This window comes from Mustela erminea, chromosome 9 (assembly GCF_009829155.1).
Source record: "Mustela erminea isolate mMusErm1 chromosome 9, mMusErm1.Pri, whole genome shotgun sequence".
Lineage (NCBI taxonomy): Eukaryota > Metazoa > Chordata > Mammalia > Carnivora > Mustelidae > Mustela > Mustela erminea.
The window spans coordinates 8,869,464-8,883,230 of NC_045622.1; the positions used below are offsets into that span (position 1 = coordinate 8,869,464).

Consider the following 13,767-nt stretch of genomic DNA (forward strand, 5'->3'; position numbering starts at 1 on the left):
TCATGATCCCAGGGTCCTGGGATCGAGCCTGGAGTCGGGCTCTCTGCTCAGCAGGGAGCCTGCTTTCTCCTCTCTCTCTCTCTGCCTCTCTGCCTACTTGTGATCTCTGCCTGTCAAATAAATAAATTAAAAAAAAATAAATTTGGGGCGCCTGGGTGGCTCAGTGGGTTAAGCCGCTGCCTTCGGCTCAGGTCATGATCTCAGGGTCCTGGGATCGAGTCCCGCATCGGGCTCTCTGCTCAGCAGGGAGCCTGCTTCCTTCTCTCTCTCTCTCTCTCTGCCTGCCTCTCAGTGTACTTGTGATTTCTCTCTGTCAAATAAATAAATAAAATCTTTAAAAAAAAAAATAAATTTTCCCTGAGAATAAATAGAAATATATATAAAGAGATATCCTTGGAGTACACAAATCTACAACAACCAAGGTGTATTCTTTCTTTCTTTGTTTCAACTTTCTCAGTTGAATTATGCTTTGCATAGTGCTCTCTCCACATATTCTATCGTGATTGTACTTTGGCCCTTTTACCATTGTTTTCTTGCACCTGTTTTTCCAACTTATTTATCTGGAGGTGCTTCTCAGCACAAGCAGTAACAATACTCCTCAGCACTTTGATAGCATTACTATCAGATATAAAAATATTTAAAATTATGAGAGTAATGAACATTTTTTTTGAAGATTTTATTTATTTATTTCAGACAGAGAGAGAGAGAGGGAAAGCACAAGTGGGGAAGAGGGGCAGAGAAAGCAGCAGGCTCCCCGCTGAGCAGGGAGTCTGACATAGGGATCCATCCCAGGACCATGGGACCATGACCCAAGTCACAGGCAGACGCTTAACTGACTGAGCCACCCAGGCGCCCCAGGAATAGCGAACATTTAAAAAAGTGTCACAGTAACCAGTACGTCTCAAGACCTTCTGTGATATTTAAAGAATAGCCTAGCTTACATAATATTGACATGGAAGTAGCTAATTCTGTCAGGTATAAGAGACACTTAGGTGTACCAAGAGTGTTAAACAGTTCACAACTCACTTAACGTACCAGCTCCGAAATCGTGTCATTCTAGATAAACTAATTTGGGGGACTTGACATATTTTCATTTTGCCTGTAAAGTAAGAGTATTATTTTTATATTGCATGAGTTTATTATGCCTAGTTCAATTCACATAAAATGCAACTTGCTGTGTAGTTCAGTTTGACAAAAGCTCCCAAAGAAGAGTCAGATTGTAAAGGCCTTGCTTGGGACGCCTGAGTGGCTCAGTGTGTTAAGCCTTTGCCTTCGCCTCAAGTCATGATCTCAGGGTCCTGGGATCGAGCCCCACATCAGGCTCTCTGCTCAGTGGGGAGCCTGCTTACCTTCCTCTCTCTCTGCCTGCCTCTCTGCCCACTTGTAATCTCTGTCAAATAAATAAATAAATAATCTTTAAAAAAAAAAAAAAAAGCCTTGTTTAAATAGGCTAAAGAATTTGAACTGCTCTTCTGAAAAAAAAAAAATATTGACTTCCTTTAAGTAGGAGAAAGACATGGTCAAATTTATGTTTTAAAAAGCTCTCCCTGGCAGCGGTGTGGAGGATGGATTCTATGGGCAAGACTGGACAGAAGCCAGAAAACCACCTCAGAAGTAATTTCGACAGTTAAAGTACCAGTTGATGAAGCTGTAAACTAAGGTAGTTTCTGTGGGGATGAAAGGATATTTACTTGCAGAATTTTTTAGCTGATTAGTTATAGGTCAAATGGAAGGAGGAACTGCAGATGACTTCAAAGTTGCTGGCTTGGTTAGTTTGTTGAGTGGTTACCTTATTATAACTAAGAAAAGAGACTGACAGGCTTAAGTAGAAAATGTGTTCAGTTTTGCAAATACTGGAGAGAAGTGTCATAGAAGGCAAGGGAGAAAGGAGCTTTAAAGAAGAACTGCTTGAGATCAGAAACTGATGGCCTCAAACTTGCTCACTGAATTTGGCTGTTAAGTTAAGGAGTCGAAGTGGGGAATGTGGAGGGAGCAGAGGCACGCTGACAAAGATCTAGGGCAGAAGGGGTGGGGCAGGATGGGATGTGAGGTAAGACAGCAAATTAGGGAGTCTGGCTCTGAAGTGTAGAGAGAGGGTAGTACCTAGTTGGGGCGGAGGTGTATATAACTTGCAAATTTCAGTTTCTGGCTCCAGACCCACAGTCCAAGTGCAGGATATATTAAGGAATTACTTTCCAAAACATGCCCAAGTACCTGTCCCAAATGGAAACCTGGGAGTCCTCCATTCCTTTGTCTAAACTACCTCTTAAATATTATAGATTATAACTCAGAAATATCTTTAGAATTTGATATCTTCTCTCCTCTACCAGCTGTTTTTTTAAAGTAATTAATTAGTTTTAATGACTAATCAAGTTCTTTTTTAAAATTTAAATTCAATTAATTAACATATAGTATAAGTTTCAGAGGTAGAGTTTAGTGACTCATCAGTTGCATATAACATCCAGTGCTCCTTACATCATGTGCCATCCTTAAAGCCCATCACCCAGTTACCCATCCCCCCAACCACATCCCCTCCAGCAGCCCTCAGTTGTTTCCTAGAGTTAAGTCTCTTGTGGTTTTTCTCTCTCTCTGATTTTGTCTTATTTTATTTTTCCTTCCTTCCTCTGTGATCCTGTTTTGTTTCTTAAATTTCACATATGAATGAAATCATATGATAATTGTCTTTCTTTGGTCGATTTATTTCACTTAGTATAATACCCTCTAGTTCCATCTGTGTCATTATAAAATTTCTTTTTTTTTTTGGATGGCTGAGTAATATTCCATTGTATATATGACCACATCTTCTCTATCCATTCATCCGTCAATGGACATCTCAGCCCTTTCCATAGTTTGGCTACTGTGGACATTGCTGCTATAAACATTGGGGTGCAGGTGCCCCTTTGGATCACTACATTTGTATCTTTGGGGTAAATACCCAGTACTACAATTGCTGGGTCCTATGATAGCTCTATTTTTTTTTTTTTAAAGATTTTATTTATTTGTCAGAGAGAGAGAGAGCGAGCACAGGCAGACAGAGTAGCAGGCAGAGGCAGAGGGAGAAGTAGACTCCCCGCCGAGCAGGGAGCCCGATGTGGGACTCCATCCCAGGACTCTGGAATCATGACCTGAGCCGAAGGCAGCAGCCCAACCAACTGAGCTACCCAGGCGTCCCGGTAGCTCTATTTTTAACTTGAGGAACCTCCATACTGTTTCCTGAATGACTGTAGCAGCTTGCATTCCCACCGGCTGTATGAAAGGGTTCCCCTTTTTCTGCGTCCTTGCGGAACATCTGTTGTTTCCTGACTTGTTAATTTTAGCCATTCTGACTGCCCACCAGCACTGTTTTAAATCCAGCCCTCATTGCTTCCAGTATCTTCTATTTTAGTACTCCTTGACTTGGTTTTCTTGCTTCGAGTCTCTCCTGGACTACATACTGTTGTCAGTGTCATTTCTCCTGCCAGACCATAACTTTCCTGCTTTTGTTGCCTGCCAAACCCTTCATTCTTCATCTTTTAAGTCCCCACTCAACATTTTCTCTAGGGGAGCTTCCCTGACTCCTCTATTTCTACCTAATCATTCTCTCCTCAGTGCCCCCCCTCTACCTACCTCTTCTCAAATAGCTCTTACTATGCTCAATAAGATTATTTTGATTACAAATAGGTCTGCCCAGCTTCCATCTGAGTTTCTTTATGATGAATTGTCCTTTTTTTCTTAAATCTTCAACACCCGGAAGAAGTTTATGCACATGAAGATCTCAATAAATGTTAAATGAATAAATGTTTGCTATGATAAACTGTGTTGCCATGACAACAGTGTGTAAAGGGACTGGTAGAATTTTTTCTGTCTTAAAACCTTTACTCCATCTGAAAGCCAATGAGAAGGAGAAGGAAAATCTGAAGCATACTTTATTTTTAAAAGATTTTATTTATTTATTTGAGAGAGCGAGAGAAAAAGAAAGGGACAGAGAGGGTGTGGGGAGAGGGGCAGAGGAGGAGGGAGAGGGAAAGGGAGAGAATCCCAAGCAAGACCTCAAGCTGAGGGAGGAACCGTTTGCGGGGCTGGATCTCACAACCCTGAGATCATGACCTGAACCAAAAAAGAAGAGTCAGATGCTTAACCCACTGAGCCACCCAGGCGCCCTTGAAACATATTTTATTTTATTTTTTTTTTTTTTAAAGATTTTATTTATTTATTCGACAGAGAGAGATCACAAGCAGGCAGAGAGAGAGGAGGAAGCAGGCTCGCGGCTGAGCAGAGAGCCCGATGCGGGGCTCGATCCCAGGACCCTGGGATTGAAAGACCCGCGGATCCCCTTACCCAAGAATCCAACACTGCCACTGGATGCAAACAGCAAGAGGTTTATTGGGACGCAGGTACCGGCGGGTGGTCGGCAGCTCCAGCTAACCGAGCACACCAACCGAGGGGAAAGCGGGGTTTTTATAGATTGGCACAAACAGGTTTTGGGTGGGGTAGAGCTGATTGGCTGACAATTTGAACTTTTGAAAGAGGCACCCTCGGTGTTAGTGGATTGGTTTCGGGGGTCCGCGCGCGCGAAGGGGGAGTACATTTGAAAAAGCTTGTGCGCGCGAAGGGGGAGCAAGGAGGGGGGTTGGGCCTCATTACTCAGCAGGAAAATATCTTGCCTACTTGACTATGTGGCCCCCTGCCTACGTGACTATGCCTCTTAGCAGAAGGTATCTTGTTTGAACAGGCGACAAGTGTCACACCCTAAAAGCCAAGCGGTTACAGAAAGGCAAAAGAGCAGTTAGTTCTCCTATCTATCTCTTAAGGGAGGGGACTTTCCAGGGCAGGGGTCTTTCAGGATCATGACCTGAGCCGAAGGCAGCGGCTTAACCCACTGAGCCACCCAGGCGCCCCGAAACATATTTTAAAATTAGAGTAACTTCTCCAATATTTAAAAAAAAAAAAATTTAAAAAATAGAGTAACTTCTCCAATAAGCTCCCTCTTTCTTTTTTTTTCCTCTAGTGCTTTCTTATTTCATGTGTTTATTTTCTTACCACTCTTTTTGTTAGATCTCAATACATCTATGATTACAAGTGTTGTGCCTCTTTTCACTCCTCCCCTCAATTTTCCTCTTGTTTCGTCATCCATGTTCCTTTGCTTTCTTACCTCTGGTCTATGAAAACTATAGTCCCCATAGATAAAGATGCTTTGAATATTTCATCTAAAATTCTCAGATTATTGAGTTTTTCTTCTTTTAAAGTTACAAACCATCTCAGAACCATCCTTCCAGGAAAATGCAGTGGCAATTGGTTCTTTGAAACAAAAACCATTTTAGTTATACAAGACCTGGAAAACTAGCCAAAGGCTAGTGAATGATAGAAAATCACGATGGAAATTAGGCCACAGGTTTGCAATCTTGCCTGGGGCAAGTTACTTAATTTTGAGGGTCTCAGTTTCCTCATTTCAACAGAAGAAGTGAATGGTTAATTTTTCAGGTCTTAACCAGCTCCAGCTTTCTGTAATTCTTGATTCTAGATAAGGCTGCAAGGATAGAACCATTTATATGTGGCAAATATCCTCATACACTTCCTCTTAGTTCTAACACAACATGTATTGATTGAATATTTATTATACAGCCCTTGTTGTTAAGTTGTAGGAGTTAAAAAACATACAATTAGATTGAAAGTAAAGCTGTCTTAAATTTGAAAAGCAATCATGTTTCTTCTTGCTGTGGAATTACAATTTTGTGGCATAGGCATGGGATGTAATGAGAAAGCATATTACCCAATTCCCTAAAATCAGGTATGTAGTCATCTTTTTTTTTTTTTTTTAAAGGTTTTATTTGTTTTGAGAGAGAGACGGAGCATGAGCGGGGTGAGAGGCAGAGGAGAAGCAGACTCCCTGCTGAGCAAGGAGCCCGGTGCAGCACTGGCTGGATGACAGAGTCCAGGACTCCCGCATCATGACCTGAGCTGAAGGCAGATGCTTCCCCAGCTGAACCACCCAGGCACTCCCATAGTCATCTTGATAGCAGTAAGATCAAAACCTAACTATTCAGTTCTAAAAATCATTTTATTCTTGAAAATGTTGTCATTTTAAAAAAAAGAGAGAGAAAATGTTGCCATTTTATGAATATACGCATGTGCGTGTGGCAGAGGGAGGATGGAAGAAGACCTAGGCAAAAATTTAGGCAGTTAATGATAAAAGGTGTATATGTAATCAGCGGCTAAATACAGACTCAGAGCCAACAGCCAAAAGGGAACGGATGTAGATGGAATGGCCTTGTGTGAAAATGCGAATTGAATTTAACCTTAAAGAATGTTTCAGATTTGAATGGTTGGAAAAGGAGATGGAAGAACATTTATGTGACCATTAAAACAATGTTGTGGTGAAGGATGGACTGAGCGGCCATTTTCTGGACTGCAATGAACTCAGTGTAGGGTGGGGTTAGAGAGGGCTTTGGAAGGCACTGGAAGAATGTGAATTTATTTATCTATCTATCTATTTAAAGCACATTTATTTTTCTTCGAAATCTCTACACCCAATATGGGGCTCAAACTCAGGACCCCCAGATCAAGAGTTGCATGTTTTTCTGACTGAGCCAGCCAGGCGTCCCCGAAGAATGTGAATTTAATCTCGCAGACAGTAGGAACGCAGATTACTGAGTGGGCAAGTGCATTATGAAAAAGATAGAGACAGGCTATGACACTACTGTAAGAATTCATGTAGTAATTCACATAAGAATTCCTAATATTCAGGTAGGGATATTATGAACAAGCCAGGTTTAAAAAGATATTGTGGAGGAAGATTTAATAGAACTTGAAAAAGCTGGATGTAGGCAAAAAGAAAAGAGGAGTTTAAGGAAGTCCTAATTTTTGTTATTCGTACTTCAAAATAGAGATATTTATTCAACCCTTTCCTTCTTATGAAATAAAATTCTCCTGGGGAATGCTATAATTTTGTACAACTATAGCCCGGCTAAGGGTCTTGATGCAGATTCCATTAAGATTATCAATCTCTGGCAAAATTTTTTGTTTGCTTTTAGAACCATGGATTCAGAGTGGAGACTCCCTTTGAAGAGGAGCTTGCTTATTTTATTTTATTGTTTTGTTTTATTTTATTTTATTTTATGATTTTTATTTATTTATTTGAGAGAGAGTGAGCTAGAGCAAGGGGAAGGGGCAGAGGGAGATGGAAAAGCAGACTCCCAGTTGAGCAGGGAGCCCCCCTATACCGGGCAGGGAACCCGATGCAGGACTGGATCCTAGAACCCTGAAATCATGACCTGAGCTGAAGGTAGATGCTTAACTGAGCCACCCAGGCACCCCTACTTTTTTAAAGCTGTGATCCTTAAGGGGCTCATGAGGTCAAAGCTATTTTCATAATAATTCCAAGATATAACTTTTCTTTTTCACCTCATTCTCTCAGGAGTGTACAGGACAGTTTACCAGAGGCTACATTCTGTGTGATATCGCATAGATTGAATGCAAAAGCAGATAGAAATGCAGCTGTCTTCTATTAAGCTAGATAATAAAGAGATTCATGAAAATGAAAAACAATGTCACTCTTCAGAGTAGATTTTTAAAAATATATAGTTAATCTATAATTTAAAATGCTATTTATGCTAACCCATGATGTGCTTACTGTTATTTTAAAATAAATGAAAAGGTCGCTATTTTAAAATTTTCTCAGTTTTAATTTCTAATACAGTAAATGACTGCAATGCAGTAAATAACCTAGAGAAACAAAACTTTTTCAGGGTCTTTGGTAATTTTTAGGAGTGGAAAGAGGTCACAAGACCAAACAGTTTGAGAACATTTGCTCAAAAGTGATACACTCCAATGTTGGTTAAAAGATAAAAAGTTTACACTCCGACTTTGCTATGTTCCCTGCATTGTTACTCCCTGTCCATCACAGTGGTGTCAGAAGACTGAAATTGCTCTCGAATGCTTTTCTAAGCTTACTTACTTCTAAACCATGCCTCATTTCCAAATCAAGAGGAATGATATTTCTTACCTGTGCTTGACAGTTTCCTACGAGAGGAAGGGATCTGGAAAGTTTGAGGTCTCTTTCTTTTCTTGAGGCTGTGGAGATGGGAAAAGGTGGCAGTCCCTTCAGCCGCTGAAGCCGGCAGCTGAGAACGCAGAAATCTGCTTTGGAAAGCAGAGCGAGCTGGTTGTCAGTTCTAATTGCCATCTAGGAGGAGACCAAGCTTCTGGGGGAGGAGACCAAGCGACTCAGAGAAAGGAGGAAGAAGGTGGAGGGAGGAGACTGTTCTGGCACGCCTTGAACCCGCCTTCAAATGTGGGCTCTTGCCTAGGGCAACAGAACTTGCAGTAATGTCAGAGAATATGGGTACTTCTTTTAATGTAAAAATCACTATTTTAATGAAATAATTTTTTCTGTAAAAGTTGGAGTTCTGGCCCTCCCAAAGCTTGTGCCTCTTTCAGAAGTACTATACTTCCAAACTTCCCCCTTCTTTAAAGTTTTGTGTGTATTGCTGTTGTTGTTGTTTAGAATTACTTATTTTAGAAAGACAGAGCATGGGTGGCATAGAGGGAGAGAATCTCAAGCAAACCCCCCACTAAGCAGGGAGCCCAACAGCGGTGGAGGTGGGGGGTTCCGTCTCACGACCTGTGAGATCATGACCAGAGCTGAAACCAAGAATCAGATGCTTAACTGACTGAGCCACCCAGGTGCCCTCCAAGCCCTTTTAAAAAAGCACCTGTCTTGGTCAGTTAGAAGCATCTTTTCTCACATTAATCTCTCTCTGTTTTGAGACTTTCTTTCTTTCTTCTTTTTAAGATTTTATTTATTTATCTGAGAGAGAGAGAGAATGAATGAGAACGAGAGGGGAGAGGTCAGCAGGAGAAGCAGACTCCCTGCCTAGGAGGGAGCCTAGTGTGGGACTTGATCCCAGGACTCCAGGAATATGACCCAAGCTGAAGGCAGTTGCTTAACCGACTGAGCCGCCCAGGCACCCTTTTTTGAGACTTTCTATTCAGACTAAAGCACAAAAGTTCTTCCTTATCTTGCAGTGCTGAATAATCAGCCCTATTAGAATAACCCTTATAATGTAATAATAGCACCTAAAATGTAACTTTAAAAAGGGAGAGGAAAATATTACAGCCTTGAAAATAATTAGCAGAAACAAAGTTCCTTGGACAATTTTTTTCTTGAACATGTGCTGAATTGTATGACCTTGCTAGCAAGGGAATTAGCAAAGTGACTTTCTGTTTTTGTTTTTTTTTTTTTTTTTTTTTTTGCGAGTATAAAGCCTGTATAGAAACAGAGGGGTTCTAGAATTAGGAAGCAAAATGCTTCCATAAGTAGCTAGTTGGGTGTTTTGTTTTTTAACAAAATAGGGTTTTCATTTTATAAGGTCATAAATACATCACATCCACAGCAGTGATTACAAAGGAAGCCTGTGGTGGGATGGTCACAGGTGCTTGGTGCAGAGACTACTGGAAGAAGAAAAATCACACATTTAAAAGAAATATATGATAAGAATACACACATGATTGAAATTGAACTAACAGATTTCCATCCTCCAACTATAGTGTATGAAAGCATGAAATGGAGTCTAGTAGTGATCAGAAGCAGAGCACCAGACAAAATAATTTTAAGTGGCCCATTCCCGATGATTACTCTCCAACTGTAAAGATGTAGAATGCACAATTTACCCATTTCTTAGTTTGGGGATAAACATTTTTTTTTTTGATACAGAGCAACTCAGATGTCTTCATGTCCTGCCTACTTCACAGGATTATTTGTGAAGATTAAATGAGATGAAGATAACCCTTTGAATGTTTTAAAGCACTAGACAACTGTAACTCTCCACACACTCTCATTTGTTCTTACTCATTTAGCTTATGCAGTGGAGATAACATTTTAAAAATAAAATAAAATGTCTCTGGTGTTCTCTTAATCTGGTGTAAACATTTTATGTATTCGCTGGAATCACTTTTCCTTGAAATATTTTACGAACTAGATAACTATATAGTTAGATATCATACAATGTGAATAGAAGGGGAATAGATGAGTATTTCCCAGACTTTTGGGTTTAATGGACTATAAAGAGTAATGATAATGATAATAATGCAGAAGAGATAAACACTGAGTGGGCAACTTTATATTTTGCCAAGTAAAAGCATTAAATATCTTAAAAATCTTTATATTTTTATCTCATGAATGACCACTTAAACACCAAAAATAAATAAATAAATAAATAAAAATCAAGAAGTACGTAATACCAGAGTCAAGGACAATTCTTTCAAGCAGATGGTATGGCTTTATGAAAAATTTGTTACTTTCCCCCCTCATTTTATACACATGGTAAAAATTTCAACACAGATTGTTAACAGTCCTTAAACAGTGACTGGGATCCTATAAAGACTGTCAATAATAATTCCCTAATTATTTAGTGTAGTCTTATTAAGTGATTTATATATCACAATATTAGCAAATCAAGTTAAACGGAGTACCTATTTTCTGGGAACTTACTTAAAACGAATGACTTTCTCACAAGGACCAAAAAAATAAACATACACACCGAAGTCTTTATGTCAACTAACATTGAGATAAACCAAAGGGAAAAAACCTTGTTGACTATAGTTTGCTAAGGTGCAATAGTGTGCACCTGAAATTTATGGACGATGTTATTGACCTTTGTTTTATGAGGTGATATTTTTTTCCTTCCACATCAACTAACTGTGCATAACCTTAGAATGTCTGAAATTGCAGGTCAAAGTCGCCACATGAAAGCACTGCGAAGTATGTGAGCCATGTATGTTAGAAAGTATTTTTTAAAAGCTGCCAATTAAGGTGACTAAACCCATTGACATCAGGAAAGGAATCTTCCAGAAGGGTGTGATTCTTAAAGTGTGGTTGCATCAGAGAAGAAAGAGGCGAAGGAATGGATGTCTGGGTCTGGAAGTTGCGAGCCAGGAGAACTCTGGCTTCCTTCAAACTTCCTTCAAACAAGCCATCTGGAATATTTATAGTTTTATTTGAGTAGTAGTGTCGGGTGTCGCATTTTGTGTTCCTTTACTGACGTTGCCATTGGGTGGGACACACCCCACCCAGCCTCGTTTAGGCAATGCTTTTTCTTTTTTTTTCCTGAGAGACTAGTCTCAGATTTTCCCTATCTTCTCCACACACTTGGAGGCAAGGAGAGATGTATGTGTCAGAGGTAACAAGTCCAGGGGAACAGCGGGAGATGAAGGGAAGAAAGCCACCCCTCTGCGAAATGCCAGAGGGCTCTTGGCTGGACGCCCGGAGCCTGCGCAGCACCTCACGTGATTCACGTGACTCACGCGCTGACTGCTGGGAGTCCGTGGAGACTGCGCACTCGAGTGCGGGAACCCAGTAACTTCATTCCCGCGCTTTCGCTGAGGAGGAAGGTCACGGCGCCATGTAGTAGACTGGGCTTGGGGTGGGGCTGGAGGGATGCGTGCACTTTGGAGTGAGAAACCGGGCAGTGAGAGGATAGACGCTTCCTCTCAGGGATGTTAGTGGGGGATTAAATAAAAGTAGGGAGGAAAAGACAGCGGGGAGGGAAGTGAGAAAAAAGGTAGGTGAAATGGCCCCGGGGGCCCACTAGGCGTTGAGAAGACTAGGCGAAAGAAGTTGCGTAAGGTGCAGGGTCATTGCTTTGTAAAGTCTAGGTCACCAGGGCATTGGATTGCATGGCCGACGTTAGCGTCTGCGAATGGGGTGTCCCAGGAGGAGCCGCAGCCTCTTGACCAAGCCTGGGTTCAGCGGGGGGGCCTGATTTTATGACAGAAAAAAATGAGTTTATTTTTGCAGAAACAGAGTTCCCTAAGTATAGAAGTTTTCATTTGCTATACACGCACATTCTGTTACTCTGAGAGAGGAGAGAAGAGGTGTAGAAGGAAAACGGAAGAGAAAAAGGGGAGGGGAGAAGAGAACAGCTCTCAGCGTTGGCTTGCTTCTCTTTTGGAACTTCCCAAGGCAAAGCGAGCAGACGGTGTGCGTATAGCGTTTTTCTGCATGCTGCTATTACAGCACTTACATGCTGGAAACGCACTGACAGCGATGTAGGAGCACTGCGGGGAATTTCTTATTCGCAATTTGTTGTTGCTATCATTCTGTCTTACTTACATGAACGTATGACTAATCAGTTTCACTACAGTTATCCAGGTCGTCATAGTTTCTGCAAAAGAAAAAAAAAAACACAAACAAACCAAAAAACAACACAAACAAACAAAACCAAACCAAAAAACAAAGTAAATTAATAATTGAGTATAGATTGGGCTCCTCATCGTTTAAGACATGAGGGCTGTCCCCTTGTAGGTTTCTACTTTTTTTTCTTTGTTTAAACGTAATCTTTCAGATTCCTAGGGAAATGATTTTCAAAGTTGATGGGAGAGTAATTTAAGAGTAAAATTTGATGCTATATTAAGGTAGGATAGGGGAGTGGAAACTCAGACTTGAAATCTTGGTTCTAGTCTGGCTCAGTTTTACTTGTTTGAACCTGATCAACGATCTCTGCCTCTGTTTTCACATCTTTGAAAAATGACATTGAATTAGATAAACTATACGATATATTTTAACATTAATATTTTTTGAAAGTAGAGGAATCTTAAATTCTGGAACAGGCACAAGTGCCCAAGAGACTAGTTTGGCTGAGGGAGTAGATGAAAATCATAGGAACAGTAGGTTGGCCCCAGGTGAGGTAGGACTTTGGGTGGCCATACCATGGAAATTGAACTCGTTCTGGAGCAGTGAATAGTGGAAAGGTTTTTGAGTTAAGGGAATAGGGTAATCAATTTTGAAAGATTGCCCAAACAGCAGTTGATAGGATGGAATAAAGCAGTGAGAAAGTGAGTAGTTCAGATACGTGAGAGATAATGAGAGCCTAAAAGAACAATGAGAGCCTGAAATAAATTGGTGGGACTGGAAAGAACGGGAAAGACTCAAAAAAGCTGTAGCATGGAGTTTGTACTTATATTTGGCATTCCTCTAAACCTTGCAGCTCTTGCCTCCAGAATATGATGACAAGTCACATTTTAAAACCTGATACTCGAAATTGCAAGAGACCGAGAGAACTGGAGGTAATCCATATGCTCCTGGAGCCTTAATCTTCGGTTTTATTTTTTATACTTATCAATTTTTTTCCTACTTAAGAAAATACTGTGGATGAATGAAATTTAATGTTTTCATATTCCTGAAGTGGGATTGTCCCAGCGGGAACTATGTTGACTCCATCTTTTTTTTCACTAAATAGTAAAGGCCTTCAAGAAACTATTGGGAGATGGAATTTCTTTGTTGTAATTCATGAGGGAGAAACAGAAATGACTTCATGCTTATATGAAACATAGGATTTTAAGTAATTATTTTGCTCTAAAAAGTAGGATACCTAGGTACTATAGTTGCTGATATTTTAAAATTTAGAGTGCTGCATTCTGCCCTTCTTCACTACTCCATCTGTTTGCATTTGGGACATTATTTGCTTCCTTTTAAAGATTATGTTATCTTGCAAAGTTTTGCAAGCATTTGGCTATTGTCTAAATGAAAGTTTTACTGTGTTGCTATGGAAACTTCTGCTGGTTCAAGATACAGGAAACTTTTTCATCAAGGAATTAATATATTCAAAGTCTAATGTAAAACCGGAGCAAAATTTAGTATGTTCGACAAGGTGCTTGTTAGGCCTAAAAGTTTTCTTGATAATAAAATTTCAAATGACTCATTAGGACATGAATGCATATAATTTCTAGCATGTTTGCTTTTTTCCTGAAAGATGTTTTATTTGCCTTTTTGGGGGACAGAATACATATTTC

The 13,767-nt window shown here is 40.3% G+C and overlaps 2 protein-coding genes across 11 annotated transcripts in view; one reads left to right on the forward strand and one right to left on the reverse strand.

The window, feature by feature from the left end:
* Positions 1-8,211, reverse strand: part of IL18 (interleukin 18) — a 31,674-nt gene extending 23,463 nt beyond the window's left edge. The window contains exon 1 of one of the 2 annotated variants that reach the window (XM_032357347.1): positions 7,982-8,211. The gene's annotated coding sequence lies outside the window, so the exon portion shown is untranslated. The remainder of the gene's footprint in view (positions 1-7,981) is intronic. The other variant, XM_032357346.1, reaches the window with a different exon arrangement.
* BCO2 (beta-carotene oxygenase 2) overlaps positions 1-13,767 on the forward strand; it is a 117,765-nt gene that overhangs the window by 64,549 nt on the left and 39,449 nt on the right. For 2 of the 9 annotated variants that reach the window (XM_032357340.1, XM_032357335.1), the window contains one exon: positions 12,963-13,041. In XM_032357340.1, the coding sequence (XP_032213231.1) occupies positions 12,979-13,041 (63 nt within the window). In that variant the 5' untranslated portion in view covers positions 12,963-12,978. Of the gene's footprint in view, positions 1-5,318; positions 5,999-10,630; positions 12,025-12,962; positions 13,042-13,767 lie in introns of those variants that run through there. The other 7 variants (XM_032357339.1, XM_032357334.1, XM_032357338.1 and 4 more) reach the window with 7 other exon arrangements.